Source organism: Engraulis encrasicolus, chromosome 24 (genome assembly GCF_034702125.1).
Source record: "Engraulis encrasicolus isolate BLACKSEA-1 chromosome 24, IST_EnEncr_1.0, whole genome shotgun sequence".
Taxonomy (NCBI): Eukaryota; Metazoa; Chordata; class Actinopteri; order Clupeiformes; family Engraulidae; genus Engraulis; species Engraulis encrasicolus.
The window spans coordinates 3071360-3091294 of NC_085880.1; the positions used below are offsets into that span (position 1 = coordinate 3071360).

The 19935-nt window shown below is 45.9% G+C and overlaps 1 protein-coding gene across 1 annotated transcript; it reads right to left on the reverse strand.

The window, feature by feature from the left end:
• Positions 1 to 1209: 1209 nt before the first annotated feature.
• On the reverse strand, positions 1210 to 12095 carry btbd3b (BTB (POZ) domain containing 3b). The gene is made up of 4 exons (XM_063192178.1): positions 11902 to 12095; positions 9969 to 10059; positions 5601 to 5719; positions 1210 to 3441 (listed from the first exon to the last, which is right to left on the reverse strand). The coding sequence occupies exons 1-4, from the start codon at positions 12054 to 12056 to the stop codon at positions 2409 to 2411; spliced, it is 1398 nt and encodes a 465-aa protein (XP_063048248.1). The 5' UTR covers positions 12057 to 12095; the 3' UTR covers positions 1210 to 2408.
• Positions 12096 to 19935: the final 7840 nt, after the last annotated feature.

Here is a 19935-nt window from a genome sequence, read left to right on the forward strand (position 1 = left end):
TCTGACTCCATTTTCTTTTTCAGGCTTTCATGCCTAAATATTTAATAGATCTAACAAACTGCATCAGACGCCACACCGGATGAAACAACCTGCCCTCTTTCAAGTGTTCTGATCATTTTCTTCCTTTCTTCCAGAACAAACCAGACCTGTTTTCAGTTGACAGGCTAGTGTAGCAGTTTTTCTTTTAACAATCAGACATGTTCCCGGAGGGACTGGAAGTCTGCCTCCTCCTGAGGTGGAGATGGAGGTCAAAGTGATGGGTGCCTTCCTCTGGGAATCAGCCGCCATTTTGGAATCCACGGCACAGGGCCGATTTTGCTGAGCACACTGATCACACACGCACGCACGCACGCACGCACACACACACACACATTTTTGTCTTATCTGTCTCTTCCACACCACATCTTTTTGACCTTCTTTTATCTTCCTGATGTGACACTATAGTCAAGGGTAGACATCATAGCCAAACTATCAGAACCAAATTGGTTTTATTTGCATTTCAACCAACGTACACATTCATAGGTCTCTCAGCACTGTAGCACATCAACACAGATTAAAAACATTCAGAGAGGTACTGTTCTACACGCTGAACCCGACCTTCTTTTGACGCCCTCTCCCGTTAGTGTACAATAAACATAAAACAGTTGGTAGAACGAAAAGAAAACTCTATCTCTATCACGTCATAAAAATAAAATAACTCCGACTATGCATCATTTTTTATTTTTACAGCTGGCAAATGTCACCTCTGTACAGACTGATATGTTCAACATGATCATTCTGTGACAGAGTGTTTAATAATATTTTTTACTGTAAAATTTCACACACTCGGCAATCTCGCCTCGAAACTGCTGACTCAGTTCACTGTAAAACTGCAATTACAACGCATTTTAAAAAGTGCTCACAATTTTGGTCCATCGGTACTCAATACCACCCAGATGTATCGCCAACATCCCAATAATGATTTTGAAATAGAACCTTTCATTGCTTGAGACAAAACTAAAAAAAAAATACAGTGTTTGATACTACCCGTGAAATCTCATACTGATATAATTCTCTCTCTCTCTCTCTCTCTCTCTCTCTCTCTCTCTCTCTCTCTCTCTCTCTCTCTCTCTCTCTCTCTCTCTCTCTCTCCCGCACTCTCTCTCTCTCTTTCTCAGTCAGTGCCATAATAAGCCATACATGGGTCATGGCTTCCTGTACAGTGTTTTCACAGTCACTAAATTAAATGCTTAAATACCTTACAGATTCGATCTTTCAGCTGAACTAATTCACCCTTAATAACACTGTAGTGTCAATTTTAATTGAACCTATCCAGTTCCTGTCTGAAGGCGGAGGTGTGAGGGATCTAGGCTCACTAAACACATACAACAACAAATAGAAATTTCACACATCTTGTAATAGTGTAAGCAATTACAGCATGGCAATGTATTGAATGCGGGTTCTGGCAACTGGTGTTGTATATGTCAAAGAAACCAAAGTTGCATCTGTAGGATGTAGCCTCATTTTTTTTAGTAGTAACCACCATGAAATAAAACAATGACAAACAAATATCAGTTATTGAGTACGGCAGCAAGAAAATCAAACAAGCAAATAACCCCGTCCTCTTCTTCACTTAGGTAGGCTCAATCACGCTAACTTGACGCAGCAAAGCAATGCATAGGCAGAGATCCAAAGCTAGTGCAGATGCTAATCATTACGTGTGTTCCAAGGCGCCCCTTTGGTGGTGCAAAGCTATACGCTGACTAAACAGTTGACGGTGGGAGTTATGATTGAATCTACGTACACTACTGACAATTTGCATCACTGAGTTAGTATTGCTGATATATACAAGTGCAAGCTTTAGGTAACATGGCATAGTTTTCATTAGCTGAAAGAATATAGCCGCCATGAAGCATGATGTCTATATATTTATATATTACATTATCAACATGTTTGTACAAGTATGGAATATCATCCAGTGTTTTGATTTTGTTTTGGCAACTCTTGATTATAATTCTAGTTCCAATCTACAGAGGTAAATGGATCAAAATGTTCTGTTTTTTTCCCCTCCAAAGAATAAGACTTGTTTAATCCTTGTAAACATGAAAGCACAAAAGGGTTTGAAAGCAAATCCTGAAAGACTCTGCGTGGATGAAAGTGTCTTTCGTTTGTGAGAGAATAAATCCAATGACAGGGACGAGCTGAAACACCAACAAAAATCACTTCATGGCAAAAAGAAATCCACAGAACAGTGCCTTAAGTACGTAGAGGTTTTTTCAGAAATGGAAGAAAAAAACTATTAACTGGTGATGTGGTGGGAAAAAAATGAGAAAAAATGTTGTTAATGTAGAACGGCCATCGAGTCCCTGTTGTGATAGTTTCTCTGTCTGTGTGTGTGTGTGTGTGTATCAGTGTCCCCGGTAAGTAGTTCAAGCATAGAAGATGAGCTCTGGGATTTGTCCGCCTTGCACGCCTGTCCCGTTGGTACTGTCCGACGAGCATTGAAACTGGAACGTCACCTTCCCACACTGCACCTCTGTCATCCCCTCCTGTCCAAAGTAGCTCAGCTCGTTCCCGTCCAGCACCACGCTGGCCGTGTAGAACGTGTCCGGTTCTATCTGCACGGGGTACTCGAACCAGACGGGGAACGTGTTGCTGGACCCGTCCGAGAAGTACTTGCTGAGGTTCTGTCCCAGCAGCACCCCTTGCCGCTTCAGCTCGATCTTGGCGCTGTACTCCGCCGAGCCGCAGCTCGACCCGTACAGGCCGAAGCCGGCGATGAAGACCCGCTTGTCCACGGCGAACTGGATGCTGTCGCAGCGGCCGCGGTAGCGCCACTGGTTGCTGCGGTAGGCGCAGGACTGGAAGCGGTGGCAGCGCTGCGGCGTCAGGCCTTTGCGCGGCTTGCAGGCGAACTGCAGCTCGGGCTTCTTGGCCGCCGTGTACCACAGGAAGATGTCGTTGGTCTCGTTGAGCGTCAGCACGCCGGACTGCGCGGCGCTGTTGGCAAAGTCGTCCAGGCCCATGGTGGGCACGCGGATCAGGAAGACGGCCTTGCCCAGCACCTTGCGCTTGTTGTCGATGGACACCGTCAGCTCCTGCCGCTGGCACTCGGCCTCCGCCCAGCTCAGCGCCGCCTCGAACACCACGATCTCCTTGGCGTTGAGCGTCTCGCGCCGCAGGATGCTCTCCAGCGTGATCACGTCGATGTCGCAGAAGCCCTCGGACTTGAGCGCCAGCTCGGCCTGGGCGTCGATGACCTCCCAGCAGCGCTGCGTCAGGTCGGGCTCCTCGAAGAGACAGCTCTGGGAGAGCAGCACGCAGGCGTTCTTGGCGCTCAGCGACGTCTCCAGGAAGTTGACGCAGGCGCGGGCCAGGTGCGGCACGATGTACTTCTTGGCGGCATACAGCGTGGCGAGCACGGTGTCGGCACACAGGTCGATCTCATCACAGTAAATGTACCTGCACATGGCACAAGGGGGAGGAAGACAAGTTCAACATCTGCTCTGCTGTAAGCACTTATGTTCCACTATTGGGAAATTAGACCTTAACTTCCCTATACGGATAGGTAAAGTCCCTTAACTCTACTCTTACTACCATTGCTACTACAGGAAGGAAATGCTGCTCTTTTAATGCACATAATTAGGCCATGATGACTACTAAAGTTGTATAATGAGGGGCATAAGTATGTAATACAGTTTTAAATATCTGCATATTGGTAGGCTACTAAACAGAAAGGAAAGAGTAGTCTCTCTTTTCAGTCTGATGTCTCACATCTAACTCCTCAATATGGGGCAGCGAAGCCTGTGATATTTTCGGAAGCCCCACAAGCTCTGCAAGTGACCCAAAAGTTTGCCCTTGGACCAGCTGTTGGGGGTTGTGATGAAGCTGTGGTGTGTGCTTGCGGCCTCGCTACCATTACTACGTGGCACTGGAGTCAAGCACATGTAGGAGAAGACTAACAGTAGGGCATGCCCGATGAGACAACATAGCGCAGGCAAACCTCTTCATGACATGAATCATCCATTTTGTTTCCGGGCCATTGAAAAAAACAGACCCTCTGCTACTCTCCATGATCATGGTACTCAGAGATTGACATTCTTTTGTGCAAACTGCGGGCTTTACGTGTGCTATTTCCTGAATGCATTTGATGTCACAGACTCACAAGGCCCTGTTTGCAGTTGGTCCTACATATTGCTCTGACAGTATTACGCTTCCATGTTTATTAAGCAGCCCTTGTTGTTGTGTTGGTATAGCGGGATGTTGAAAAATAGCCGTGTAATAAAAAGCTTTCAGTAGGCAGAGTGGGAGAGGTGAGCACTGTTACATTATTCCACCTACTCACAAACTCTGCTGCTGCGCTACTCCATAACAGGAACCAATATTCATGAGAGCGGGAGAGAAGGAGGAGAGAGAGAGAGAGAGAAAGTAAGAGAGAGGGAGAGAGAGAGAGAAAGAGAGAGAGTAAGAGAGAGAAAGAGAGAATGTGCAGGATAGAGGGAGAATGAAAGCAACAGAGAAGGTGACAGATAGGAAGGGAAAGAAAGACAGGGAAGAAAAAAGGAGAGAAAGAAAGATATCTTGCCATTTCTCAAGGGGGGCATAGAGTGGAGAACACAAAGCAAGGGGTTCTGGGTGTGATGTATCAAACACTTCTGACAAGGCTGCACTGGGGGAAGTGAAGCGCTGCTGGTGGAGAAATCTTTTCTGATGACGTCCCCATCCCTCCAGTTACCCACACAGGCCCATATAAACGCCACACTCAATTAAACTTGCACAGATACTCACTACTCTGCAGTGCAGTTTAATGTCACGACCTAATTAAATTTTAATGGATGTGCCTTGATGCATAAAAATTCAAATTTCTGCTTACGCTACATATTCTGCTTTGCGGCCAATGGTGATGGTCAACAGGCTTAATGATGGGATGGGTGTGTGTGCATTGTATGAATGAGTAAAATATATGTACACTTAACTGACAGAGTTTTTTTTTAATCAGCGGAAACAGCTGAAGCAATCGAAGTATCAGATCTCCCTAAGGTTCCTAGGAAATGAAATTATCCGTCGGTCCCATTTGTTAAAATTAAAGCCTATGTGCTGTGGTGAGTCTTACTCACAGGAACTTAAATTCCTCTTGAAGCTAGACCGATTTTAACGGCAGTGAACCTGCGGGCTGGGAGGTGGAAAAAAAATCAATCAGATTCTGCTTAGTCTATTAACCTCCTGGAGAAGGCCCAATGAAAGGTGCTTTTAAATGTTCAAAGTGATTTCTATTATTCTGCGCTCTGTTGGAACCGGTGACAAGTGAATAATCTGTATGGTACTCGAGAGAAGGCAAGGCAAAGCAAGCAGGGCACAGCTGATATAGAGGCAAAACAGACATGAAGTGACATTTATGAAGGGAGAGAGAGAGAGAGAGAGAGAGAGAGAGAGAGAGAGAGAGAGAGATAGAGAGAGAGAAAGAGAAAAAGAGAGACAGAGATAGCGTGGAAAGAAAAGGATCAAACGAGCAAGGGAGAAAGGGAGCAAGACAGAGAGAGAGAGAGAGACAGACAGAGAAAGAGAGAGACAGAGAAAGAGAGAGACAGAGATAGCGTAGAAAGAAAGAGGGCAAGACTTACTTCAGCATGGCCAGAAAGGCAGCAGGTTCCACGTCAGGAATCCTGATCTCATCCTTATTCTCTGCCAGCTCGCCATAAAACATGGCATGGAAAACAGAGCTCCCCACCGCTAACACATACTGCAGGAGAGGAGAGGAGAAGAGAATAGAAGGGTGGATAAGAGAAGAGAAGGGTGGAGAGAGAAGAGAAGGGTGGAGAGGGAGAGGGAAGACAAGGGAGAAGGAAGAGAAGAGATAACATAGGAAGGAATAGAGTTACAGCACAAAAAAGCGCATGGGAGCAGAAGGAGAAACGTGTGGCCAAATAAAGGAAAGGGAGAAAACACAGACGAGAAAAGGACAGAATAAGATCAACCAGAAGAGAAAGAGACAGCGAGATATTTGCAGGGAGAGTCAGGCAAAAAAAGGAAATGCAATAGAGAGAAACAAATCGGAGGGCGAATGTGAATGCGAGAGGAAGATTTAGTGTGAGTGGGACGAGGGCAGACATTAGAGAGACAGACAGAGAGACAGGGGAGAGGAAACGGGCAGAATTAAACTGCCTTAATGCGCACTAGTGTCTGCAGTCGGCTTGATAACAATCTGTTTTTAGCGTACGGGTCATTTTTTTCCCCGCGTTCAGAATCTATACAAGATGGCAGCCGGCACATCCATCTGGCAAACGGTTCCTCTGAGCGCTCTGAATTTCCCACTGCTGCAAAAAAGTTATTATCCTTAATCCTAGCAATTTTACACAACTTGGCAGAACCATTTCAGCACTGTTTTGGGCGCACTCTTTTTTTGTGCTTTTCTTTGCTGCACTCAGTTTTCTGTCACAACTCTTTCCCTTGCTCTGCTTCTTTTGAGGTGCTTTACAAGCTGAGGGGGATCATTCTGTTTCTATTGGTGTTTGGGAGTTTTACACCCAAGGTATTTGGTCTAGTCTTACGATCAAAAGCAACAGTAAAATGGTCGCTCTTCATCTGTTGGCACAAAGGTTTAGGGCTGCAGCTGGGAATGGACGAAAAGGAGGAGGAATAAAAAGAATTATCCATCGAACATGCAAAGCATCAGATTGCCAAATGCTTTAAAGGTGACGTCAAACATGTCATCATCCCATGAGGCCTACGTAACTGACCTGCCTCAAAATAATTGGGCCACAATTTCCCCCGTATGAAATTGAAGCTCTGCGTGCAAGGATTGTGTCATGCTAGTATAACTCTCCATTTCTGCCATTTCCCATTTTAACCTATTGCCCCAGAGTCATAAGACTGTGAAATCTGTCCGGCCACTGTAAAACTGGCCCACAAACGGGAAGCACTTAATTGTGGCCGTATTTTTCCCCGTGGCTTGGGGAGACACATCAGAGCGTCTTCTTCTTTTTTGTTTTTTTTTACCCAGGATGCCATTTGGCTCATATTCACGGTACAGGAGAGTGCTCATGATGATGAAAGCCTACAGGAGGCTCATGGGAAAATAAAAGAAAACTTTTTTTTTCTTTTCTCCTAGTGTTAATGTGCTCCACTTGGTCTAATGATGAAATCAGAGGCCAACATGCTACACTGTCACTGCTGCTCCAAATGCAGTGGTACATGTAGTGTTGCAGAGTTGTTACAGTCGGGAACAACAGTCATGATTTAGGTATTATTCTGTGCGGTGTAATATTGGGCTTAATCATCATGGTGTGATGAAGACCAAATCCTTTCTCTCACACACACAGCATGCATGTCCACACGAGCACACACCCACACACAAAACAAACACACGCGTGCACACATGCATTCACACAAGCACGCACGCACGCACGCACGCATGGACACACGCACACGCACACGCACACTCTCTCTCACACACACACACACACACACACACACACACACACACACACACACACACACACACACACACACACACACACACACACACACACACACACACACAGACACCATTAGCCATATGTCCTGCAGATTGTGTTATGTAATCAACATTATGACTGTCCCTTATCAAAGCCTGTGTCATTTTGAGCGGCATAAATGTGATCAAACTCCCTGTGACTCATCAGTAGATTTGGGCCAGCCACAAAAACCCCTCTTGCTCCACCACCACAACACAGATCCATAAATTAGCAAAGTGGTGCGTGTCCATGGATCAAAGCCGACCCATTCTAGCCACCCCTCTCCGTAATGACTTGAGCGGATGACTCAGTGTTGTGTTGCGCTGGAAGACGTGAGCCTGCTGCGGTTTTGTGATAAATACGGCCAGGCAATTCGATTAATAAGATCTGAAAAAAGCAAAGCACGCTGCCATGTTGTTGGCCACAGGACAGGATGGAGGGAGGGTGGAGGGCGGAGGGGTGAGTGGAGGAGTGGAGGAGGAGAGAAGGAATATGGGACTGAAGCTGTCACTGTGGTGCAGAGAGGGAATATAGCACAGATGTATGAAAGTGTGATGAGAGGAGGAGAGCAATAATTCATGGGAACAGCTGGTAAACACAATGAGGTCAAGCCAGAGGACACTCCACTCCGGGGAGTGAAGCGAGCGAGCTGGATGAAGACGTTGCCACGCTACCGCTAATGCTACAGCTACTGCTACTGCTACACTAACGCTACACAGGCCCTGACCCGGCCTGGAGAAGTACGTAGCCCAAGGTTAGCACAGTTGAATGTTTGGAGCCAACACTGTTGAATGAGGGAGATGTCCATGTGTGTGGGTTGGGGTTCAACAGGTCTCGGCTCTATACACGTATCTGTATGATTACTAGGTTATCCTCATATTTGAGTTTATTTCATTTCTGGTTTAGATTTCGAACACTGAGCTCAGTTACATGCAAGGAATATTCCGATTTTAAACGGAATGGTGGCAGTATTCATTTTGCACACAATTCATGCGAACTCTTTATTCATTCAGAATGAGGTCGTGTTTTGGAAATATTCCGATATTTCACACATGTACCGTAGAAGGAATATTACCGGAACTTGTTTTAGACCGAATACTGAGAATATTCAGTTTGAAATCATAGCACTCTGTCCATGTACCTGCACTCACTGTTGAGTGGGATGACATGCGCTGTAAACCTCTCAGGGAGATGCCCATGTGTGGATGTGGATTGGGGGTGCCTGTGGGTGCGTTCCAATATGCGGCCTTGCGTCCTCCACTTGTGCTTTTGGCCTCGTACCAGGATATACGTTGTGCTGACATCACTGACAACAGCATTATATTTCAATATCTCCTAAAAGCTCTATTGTAAAGTCATTTTCCCATTTTCAAACAGGCTGGTAAATGAAAAAATAGTCCCCGAAAAATTGTTTTGGTTAGGCTGACAACAGGGAAACTTAATTGTTTTCTGCATGGAGGTGGGTTATCGGCAAAACGTGAGGCCACAAGCCCAAGTGGAGGACACAAGGTCGCATATTGGAATGCACCCTGTATGTGCTAGAGGATATCCTTGTGTAATCTATTTTTTGCCGTAAGATAGTCCTACAGCATGATTTATTCCAATGTTAAGTGATCCATACTTGCATTTAAAGGATGTTTACCGTAAACGTTGGGTTAAGATGATCTTCTTTTTTAGTCAAGATGATGATTACACTAGGATGATATACAGTAGATGCTCAAGGAGCGTTTGAATTAAAGCCATAAAACTGAAGAGTGCCTGGCTGCATGGTATTTAGAAGTAGGTCAAGAAGTGCCTGGCGTAATGATGGGCTAAGTTGTGAATGAACAAGGCTGTCATGTGGTTCGTCTGGAGGGGAGGAGAGGTGGGGGTGGATGGGGAGGCGAGGGTGATAGAAGGGTGGTGGGGGGAGGATATGGAAGAGGAAGGGAGAAAGGGATAGCACTCCCCCCCCCTCTCTCTCTATCTCTCTCTCTCTCCCTCTCTCTCGCTCTCTCTCCCTCTCTCTCTCTCTCTCTCTCTCGCATCTCTTCTTCTTCACCCGTTCCACCCGCCAGCCTTATTTACATCAATAATTGAGAGGTGTCTACAAGAGGAGGCGTCTGCTCGCGGTGGAGTCAGGACGGCAACACAAAGGCCCTAGCCTCCATTACTGTCACCACTGGGCTGTGTCATTGGCTGGTAAATGCAAGGCGGGGCCATGGCAAAGGAAGGTGGCAGCCTGTTCAGTGGAGAAAGGGTGGTTACTTTGTTTTGTTTGTGTGTCTTGTTAGGCGGCATCGACTGGCTGGTTAAAGGTGGTTTAAGGTGGTTTTGAGGGGTGGTGTGGCACAGCGCTCTAGGGCACCTGTGAATGCATGGGCTCGCATGCCCATAGGGACCCAGGTTCGAGTCCCAATCCCAATCTCTCTCCCACTTGTTTTGCTATCCCACCTTTCACTGTCTCTGTAATAATAAAGGGGAAAAAATGTGTATAACAGAGGTGATTGGGTTTACCCTGTGGCCAGGCAGTCGCTGCATGCCTCTCGACGGTCCCACCAGGAAGTGAATGTCAGCCATCAGCTCGTTGTTGAACATCACCGAATTCCTGCCCAAACACATGTCACAACAAAAAATAAAACATCAGACTCATACTTATCACAGTCATACAACAACACACAGTAATCCACACTCAAGTGTACTCTAATACATACTCACTCATCAAAAAAAAAATGTAAAGGTCTGCACCTCATAGCATATAGTAGATGGTGTCAAACCCAATAGAACTGGTTATACTAGACACAAGATTTGAAATTTTTTTCTGACATTCTCTGAAGCTTGTTTGCGTTGCCATGTGGAGTTAGAAGGCCCAGGATAAAGTTAGAGTGCCTTCCGTCAGATATCACCACCCACACAAAGACCATGAACTTGAGCACTGCGCCACAACACTCACATTGTGCAATGCAATATCTCAGAATATTGTGTACTCATCACAACTTCAAACTCTTTCCTTGATCAACAGTACCTACTGTAGTAGTGGGCCCAGAAAAGTCATTTGAATCCCACACCATAAGAATAGATAGAATGAAAGGCAACAGCACACAATTACAAACTGAACACCACAAATGAACTGTGGGAGGGGAAAAAAGGGGGAGCATACGCATGAGTAACAGAAACAGAGGGGAAAAGAGTGCAATGCTCTTTATCTATTATTAAGTGGCAGGCCACAAAGGGATGTCTGGATAAACGAAGCATGATGTTCTGGAGCGACAACAAAGCCTGTCGGGGAAAGCACACAATTGCCTTGGCCGGCATGGGGCTTGCCGGTGACAGAAGGGCAAATATTTCCAGTTAGCGCCGTCAGAGCAGCGCTGTGCATATCAAACAATTCCCCCCCACACAAAATCAGATTCATCTCGGGCACCGTGGAGCGTGACTGACATAGAGAGGGAACCAGGAACCACAGAGTGCCAACCTGAAAGTGAGTGCACGTGTGTATGTGTGTGTGCCTGCGTGCGTGCGTGTGCGCATGTCTGTGTGTGTGTGTGTGTGTGTGTGTGTGTGTGTGTGTGTGTGTGTGTGTGTGTGTGTGTGTGTGTGTGTGTGTGTGTGCGTGCGTGCGCGTGCGTGCGTGCGTGCGTGCGTGCGTGTGTGCGTGCGCGTGCGTGCGTGCGCATGTCTGTGTGTGTGCCCAACTACTGGGTGAGGATGACAAAGATGAATGGGTCACAGCAGAGAAACAAGCCCATGGTGATCTTATCCAGCTACTTCATCCACTTCAAGAAAAAAAAAATCCCTGACGCATCTTGCATTCAATTCCAGACCTGAATCGTGACACTGAACAGCCTTTTGAAACTCCTCCATATGTGATGTGTAACTATTCTATAGAAGATGACAAGGGTCTTTTACACACTTTTACTGCTCCCATGGTACTGTATTTTATTCCTGTACATTTAACTATTCAATCGGATGCAGTGCCTGTGGTGGTGCCCAGTTTAGATGTAGGCTGTCTCTTCAAATGACAATTACTTATCAATAATAATAATCAGGTCCCTTTTGGTAGCTTCATATCGAATGGGCTCACTAGAAAAGTATGAGATGAAAACTCATTATCACTTGTAAACAGATCCGTTCTTGTGGTTTCACGTCGAAGGGAAAGTGTAAAAAAGTACAAGATGAAGAGATGAAAATTATAAGTAGTATATGGATCTCTTCCTGTAGTTCTATATGAAAGGGATTCCACTGAGAAAGTATAAGGTGACGACATAAAAATCATATTTATTTAACTATTAAGCAGATCTATTCTTGCAGCTTCACAACAAAAGGGGTCCCACTAGAAAAGTACAAAATGATAAGTAATGTATACGTAGATCGGTTCTGATAGTTCCACTTCAAATGGGTGTCCCACTAGAAAAGTACGAGGTGAGGAGAGGAGACTTCATTCCCTTACCTCTCTCGTATCGTGGAGTAGAGCCCCTGCCAGTTGCAGTTCTGGATGGTGTTGTTGTTGTTGATGTTCTGCTGCTGCTGGTACTGCTGCACCGTGGTGACCCCTGGCCCCGACGCCGGCACCTTCTTGGCGGTGGGGAAGATCTCGCCGGACATCTTCTTCTTCTTCTTGGTCTTCAGCGTGATGATCTCATAGCAGACAGGTGGGAGCCTGGAGGAGCTGCTGCTACCGCTGCTGCTGCCGCCACCACCACCACCGCCGCCGCTGCTGCCGCCGCCACCGGAGGGGCTACTGCCCTTCTTGGAGCTCTTGGAGCCTGAGCTCTTGCTCTTCACCGTCTCTGGAAGCATCAAGAAGAAGGTCAGACATTTCATGTTCCTTCCCTTGGCGTCGACCATGAGTGTTGTTCTACTGCCGAGCAGTGCGCGAGCATGCAGAGAACGTGAAGACGAAGGAAGGAGAAGAAGAAGACGAAAAAAGAGAGGGGGGAAGAGGTGAAGAAAAAAAAACACAAAAGTGTGGAGAATGTGTGTGTGTGTGTAGGGGAGGTGAAGAGAAGGCACGCAGGCTCAGCAGGGCAAAGTGATGGGTGAAGGGTGCCGAAAAGAAGCGGTGCAGCTGAGTAGAAGGGGGAGAAGCACAGAATATCCTTTTCAAAAATTCACCTTTGTTTTTTAGGAGTCCACTTGGAGTCCACTTCTGCCTCGTCTACCTCTCTGTGTTGCGCTCTCACTTTCCTTCTCTTGTTTTCCTGTCGATGCACTTTTTTCCTTTCCTCTTAATTCTCTGTTTCAAGTTTTATCAGAAGACGAGTGCTCTTGTTGGGTCCCCATAACGGTGATCCTTCTCCTCCTCCTACTCCTCCTCCTCCTCCTCCTAGTGTTCTAGCATCCCGCGTCCTGCGATGAGATGTGATGTGCGTGGATGTGAATCTTCTGCCTTCTCCCTCGGCTGCCGTGACAGTTTTCAGATTTAGTGCTACTGCAGTGTTCCGGAGGCAGGCTGCTTCTGCTCCCCCTCCTACTGCTGCTCTCCTCTCTTCTCTCTCTTCCTCCTCCTCCTCCTCTCTCTCTCTCTCTTTCTGTCTCTCTGTCTTTCTCTCTTTCCTCCTCCTTCTTCCTGTCTCCGGCAAGCAGCAGCTCTTGTGAGCACTCTGCAGGATGCACTGGCTGTGGCTGGGCACGGTCCTGCGACTCTGAGGCTGCTTTTGCTGACTATGGGGGTTGAATGGGCGAACGGAGCGCAGAGAGTAAGCCCCCTGCAGATGAGGAGGGAGGCATCCTCTCCCCCTCAACCAATCAGCTGTGGCCTGCGCTCTGGTTGGCTAAGGCAGGCCCTGAGCATCACCCACTAGAATATTCAAAGGGTTCTCCTCCATTAAAGTGACAGTGCGGCTGAAAGTGACAGATTCATTTGGGGCTGCTAATGTGTCCGGAGAGAACAGTAAATGGGATGGGTTTGAACATGTTAACAAATTAGGCATTAGTCCCTTAAGTAATTTATGACGAAATATCTGTGTTTTGTTTTTGTTTTTTTATATTACCTGAGCTGGTAATGAAGATACATGATTGCTCCAAGCTGGACAGGAATTTGGGGAGTGAAGGGAGAAAGTGGGTATGTTTGTGTTATTGGTTGAAGGAGCTGTGAAATATAGTCTTCCTATGAAGAATTGCATGGAATTTCCCTTTGATGACTGAATCATCATGAGAATCAAATAAAGTAGGCCTACATGTGAAAGTTATTTGTAGCGTAAGTATGTTAAAAACTTGGATGTACAACTTACAAGGTACACATACTGATTAATTAAGCCTAATTAAACAATTGACTTTTCAGATATCTCTTTATCTTGCAAAGTAAATGGAGCTCCAGAAAGTCTTTTAAAATGCTAATGTATAAAGTTAACCAAAATGCCCGAAAGACGATATACACTGCACACAGCAGCAGCATGAAAATGAAATGGGCTGTACAGAGCAAGTAAGGCATATCTCCAACGCCTCTTTGATGTCTTTTGTAAAGTTGCCTCTTCCTCTCATCCAAAGCTATTTCCCCCACTCTCTGTGGCATTTCATCAGTGTCTGAAGTTGCTTCAAATGATGTTGATTACAGGGAACAGCAGACTTCCAGGCATGCTTGTGCGTGAAAGCAGTCTCTCGTTCGCCTGCTAAAACCTACTAGAGTAAAAAAAAAAAATCCTGTTCGATTGGTCTAGCATCACACCATAGGAGATAACCAAGGCTGGGGCCGCAGAAACCTGTTCTCCAATCTCAATGCTCTTTCTGTGTAGCACGTGGTTGAGGCGGGTTTTGCATGAGGACGACATGGCTGTGTAGACCAATTATGTGCTAAGCCAGGGGTGGGCAAGGCAATTATTTTGGCCCAAGGGCCACATTGGATCAGACCTAGTGACGGGCCTGGGTCTAGCATCACACCATAGGAGATAACCAAGGCTGGGGCAGAAACCTGTTCTCCAATCTCAATGCTCTTTCTGTGTAGCACGTGGTTGAGGCAGGTTTTGCATGAGGACGACATGACTGTGTAGACCAATTATGTGCTAAGCAGTGTGAATACCAACCGCTGGTCCCACCCACAACCTTCAGCTGTGCCTATAGCCCGAGATGACACCAGGCTATTCATCTCACGTTAATTTAGTTTGGCTTGCCAGGCTAACAACCTGTGGTCCTGAATAAGGAAAGGAGTGCCTACTCTCCAGAGATTAGAAACGTCCTTGTTATAAGGCGAAAAGACAGAGATATGAACACAAGTCCAGCTTTTCATAAAAGACTGTAAATTTACCTAGCTCATGTTTTATACAAGCACTTCATGACAGCCTTGTACAAGTATTTCAGCGACAGCCGTGTTGTACATGTTGTAAAATACAAAGTTAGTATCCAGGGCTCTAAATTCACTTCTTTCATCAACAGCTAAAATGGGTAGTAGATGTGGCCGGTTTGCGTGTGTCAATTTAGCGCCCTGCTAGTATCTAAGAGAGACAGAGAGAGAGAGAGAGAGAGAGAGAGAGGTCGAAAGGGGCAAATTAGGAAAGAGTGTGAGAGAGACAGCTACTGTAGACAGACACAGACAGAAACGGAGAGGTGAACATACAGCAGGTCTTCTTATCTGCAACCCGACAGCCAGAACCTTCCATTACCAAGCTGCTACTCCGTGCTGTGTATGCTCCTTTATTACCAATGGGTGGGAAACCCTTTCCATGTGTCCATGCCCATGTTCCTGAACAAGCACATGGAGCGAGAGAAAAGCTGCCTCAGGCAATCTCTCAGCCTGGGGTCAAACGCCTTTTGCTGAGATACTCCAGATATTTTATTTAAAACGCTTCATGGCAAAAACCCATTTTCTGGATGACATATTTCACACACACCACACGGCCCTGAATTGGAAAATGCACATTGATTCATATGTATGTCTTCTTGCTGAAATGTAATAATGTTATTTTCTCTCCATTTCAGAATGGAGGGAGAGGGGTGGGGGTGGGGGGATATCCTGTCCGTCTCGCCTTGCCTTGCCTTGCCTCGCCTCTCCTCTCCTCAACTCCCCTTGCCTGAGGATATTCTCAGAGGAGCGCACATTATGCGGGCAAATAGGTGAACGATATTAAGCAGATTGGATATGTCGTCCACCTTGTCCTCCATTAGGGCTGCGGAGTGTCTGGAGAGATCGGTCCGTTCCCCTGTGATCTGCAGCACAAATGTTGCTCCGCTGAAAAGCTGCCACCAGCCACCACAGACGTTGCCCTGGTAACCAGGTTTGTGGGGAACATGGGGACAACAAGAATATGGTGACAGAAAAAAATCACATGCCTAATAAAACATAGAGGACGTATGTCTAACAGGCCATTGTGTGAGAATATAATGTATTTACTTTCAAGTTAATTCACACTGTAATGTACATTGACTTGGATAATATCATTCACTGCTACAAGGAAATATGCTCAAACAACTACCACACAGTGTTTTTCATTTAGTAGCATGATGCAATCATGAAAAAACATGTCAAATGAAAAAATAAATCCAGTGCTATGTGGCTCTGTTCTTGTGCAATGGTACTCTGCTGTCTTATAATAAGCAATGCACAAATGTACTGCCACATTCATTGCCACATTATTTGCCCTTTTGTCTTTCTCGTTCTTAAAACTAACGTTGCAGATTTTATCCATCATAAAGCAAAATAGAGCCGTAAATGATGTGAACTTTGTGGACGCAAACCGTGCAAAGGTTTATCGTAAAACTAGATTAAAGTAAGTGAACCTGAGAATGTTCACTTAGAACAAATGCAATGCTGGTGAAATGTTTGTACACGGATTATGGAAGGGAGCAGGTTCATTAATGAAGCTTGGAAACTGGCTCACATAAAAGAATGTGTGTATTTGCTCCGTTTCTCCTTTAAGCAAAATGAAACAGAGAGAGAGAGAGAGAGAGAGAGCGAGAGAGAGAGAGAGAGAGAGAGATGAAGAAAAGGAGTGGAGTCACATGGAGAGAGGGGATGGGTGGAGGATGGAGAGGGAGAGAGGATGAGAGATCAAGAAAGAGATAGAGGATAGATATGGAGAGAGAAGTAGAAAGTGAGAGAGAGAGAGAGAGAGAGGGATAGAGAGAGTTAGAGAGAGGGTTAGAGAGAGAGTGTGTGTGTGTGTGTGTGTGTGTGAGAGAGAGAGAGAGAGAGAGAGAGAGAGAGAGAGAGAGAGAGAGAGAGAGAGAGAGAGAGAAATTGAACCTCCACGGTGGCTTTGACAGAAGGCCTTTCTGCACAGAGACACCTGCTGGGAAGACTGGCTGGCACCGCAGAGGAGAGCCGAGTGGAGCGGAGCAGGGAAATGAGCAGCGATGGACGTTGGCACCGGCAGGCGGGCAGGGGCCTGGGATCCGGGCCGGCAGGCTGCTGTCCAACCCTACCCTCCCCCCCCCCTCTCTCTGTCTCACTCTCTTTCTCCTCTCTCTCTCTCTCTCTCTCTCTCTCACTCTCTCTCTCTCTCTCTCTCTCTCTCTCTCTGTCCTCCCCTCCGACCACCAAAAGCCTCCATTTTCCCCCAGCATCCCCCACACTCCCCTTCCCTCCACCGTCTCCCACCCCCCTTCCTCAGCGCTATTGGACCAGCGAGGGGCACCTGACAGGTGGGGGCGGGGGTGGTGGTGGTGGTGGGATGTGGTGTGGTGGGACATGGCAGCAGCCCAGACACGGCGCTGGTCATGTCCACAACAACACAAACAGTCGCACACACACACACAAGCACACATTCAAACGCATGCACACGCACGCACACACACACACACACACACACACACACACACACACACACACACACACACACACACACACACACACACACACACACACACACACACACACTTCCAGCCATCACTTTGTTCATTCAGGCCACGGTCTGTGGGAGCTCACAGAGTTTGGGAGAGGTGGCACTATTGGCAGGGCTGATGGCGAATGTGGCAAACCTGGTGTGTGTGTGTGTGTGTGTATCTGTGTGTGTATTTATGTATGTGTGTGTGCCAATATACATCCATGTGTGTGTGCGTGCGTATGTGTTTCATGCCTCTAAACATGCACACACTTCAGAGACACCTCTCTGCTGCTTAACCATGTGGAAAAAGCTCTGTTTAAACATCCTCTCCATTTCTGCACAGTTAGTTAGTTACCACCAACAGCTATCGTCCTCTTGGACGTGACATGCATTCCAGCCTTACACGTGCTGAGTCTCCTTCGTTTCTCTGCAATAATGTGTCCCACATACACACACAAACATACAGTGTCGCTTATCACATTCTCTCTCTATCTCTCTCGCTGTCATTCTCTCTGTCTGTCTGTCTATCTGTCTGTCTCTCTTTCAAACACACACACACACACACACACACACACACACACACACACACACACACACACACACACACACACACACACACACACACACACACACACACACACACACACACACACACACACACACGAACACACAAGAACACACACACACACACGAACACACACACACACACGAACACACACTTAGAGCCACCAACATCATTATTACGGCTATCAGCTTGAGAGCCTTTTGAAATGCAGCCTGTTGTGCTCTATTCACATGGCAATTGGTGCCATATTACATGGCGCGAGTTTTATGAACCTCCACACTCTCTCGTCTCGTCTCGTCTCTGTTCCACTGTTGCAATTATATTTAAATTGGGCACTGAGGGCCGGTCTTTAAGACGGCCACACACAGGCAGTGGTGATTTAACACTGAGAGAGTCAAACATACTACAAGAGTGTTAAATTCGGCTGTTAACACTGTGCTAAAAATGTACTGTGCACGTACACTACACAGGGCAGTGTGGCGTGTGGCCGGCTGAACGAGCGGAGTCCATTATTAGCAAATGACGCTAAATTTCCCCCGAATCATCATCTCATTAGCCTAATTGCGCCAGGCTTCCTGGAGCGGAGACTGTGACTGCTTCGCATCAAACGTTTTGTGTCTTTTTTTCCACCCTCGATTCCGTGTGACATACAGTACGCCTCCATCTGTTTCTCTGTCGCCGCGGCTGCTGCTTGGTTGTCCGCATTTATTAAACAGACTGTCATGATGCAAAGGTGGAATTATTTCATGCAAGGGCATTCCGCGTTAAGTTGCGTTATTTGCAAATTAAGTTGTGCTCCCCAATGCCGCGGGAAAGCACTTTTGTCACGTGACAAGGTTTGCACAGTTTTCCCGCTGTGTCTGTGAATTTCTGTTGGTGCGGTAAATTTCTGTTGCTAAGCACGAAAATGCTCTTCTGTGCCCTGACCGAACCGATACCTAAGTCTAACATGTCAGTAGATAAATGTTTCGACTGATTTGCTTTTGCCAAGAACTGCTAAACAGGCAAAGGGAATGGTGAAATTGTGGCGAAATTCTGCTCTGACCAAAACCATGCCTAAACTTAACCTGCCACAGGGCATTGTGGAGCGTGAGGTAACATTGTCAATTGTCAATGCTATCAACATAATCTCACATAGTTAGGCTACTAGTACTGGCAGCTGTTTTTTATTTTATTTTATTTTTTTAACTTATTTGGGTATTGTACTGTATCTTGTAATTGTATTTTGTACTATTTAAGCTGAAAATGTGTGAAATATCTTTGACTCTATATGAGGAGTTCAGATGCAAAACCCCTTGCCTTTTCAGAAAATAATCATCATTCATTTTTATTTAATAAAAAGCTATCAAAATCGCATGTTCTTTTCATTTTATTTATGCAATATAACTATTTATATGTATTATCAAGTCCATGAATGTAAATCAAACCAACAACGAGGTTCTCTAAAAATATAGAAGTGCAGGTCTCCAGAAATGGAGTTAGGGGCAATGTTCCCTCTAATTTTTTCGGTGCTTGAGCAAATGCACTATATCACTGAGCAGAGCCAATAACCTCGGTGAGCGGGTCGGAATTTATGTTTAAAAGGATGAATCATTTAATTTGGATTTAAATGTTTTATAATAGGCTAGGCCTGTGTAACAAATTTAAAAGACTAAAATATTGAGATTAAATTAAATTAGGCCTCTTAATTAGGCCTTTAAGAGCTCGTGGAAACTTCCGATCTTGGGAAGCAAACATTTTTCTTACCGGACAGTCTGACTGACCTTCTGGCTAACTGGGTTTTATGGACCTTCTTATCAGTAGTTCGTTTATGCATTTTAGTTCATATGTTTTCAAAACATTTCCACTGCGTGAACAAATGCTTTCATCAACACCATTTTGACAAATTTAAACCAACTCTTTGGCAGAAAGCAGCACGCACTTCCAATGATGCCAATAGCGCGAGAGATGTTGCCACTCGCAAAGCTATTACAGGCATCCATTAAAATCGGTCCAGATGCTCGACACCGTTATCAACATTCATATCAGATTCACGATCGAGCTCTAGGAGAGCTAGAACTTGTCTTATATCCATTATACAGAGATGGATTTAGGCGTTTTGTGTAGGCTACTTAACACAACCGAACACCGTAGATTAGGCTGCGAGTGACAGCTATTACAA

Coding starts and splice junctions, on each gene's coding strand:
- btbd3b (XM_063192178.1), bottom strand. CDS start 12,056: ATGTCCGGCGAGATCTTCCCCACCGCCAAGAAGGTGCCGGCGTCGGGG. Junction 5,720..9,968: donor AGCGACTGCCTGGCCACAGG/GTAAACCCAATC, acceptor CCTCTCCTGCAG/TATGTGTTAGCGGTGGGGAG. Junction 3,442..5,600: donor GCCTTTCTGGCCATGCTGAA/GTAAGTCTTGCC, acceptor TGCCATGTGCAG/GTACATTTACTGTGATGAGA.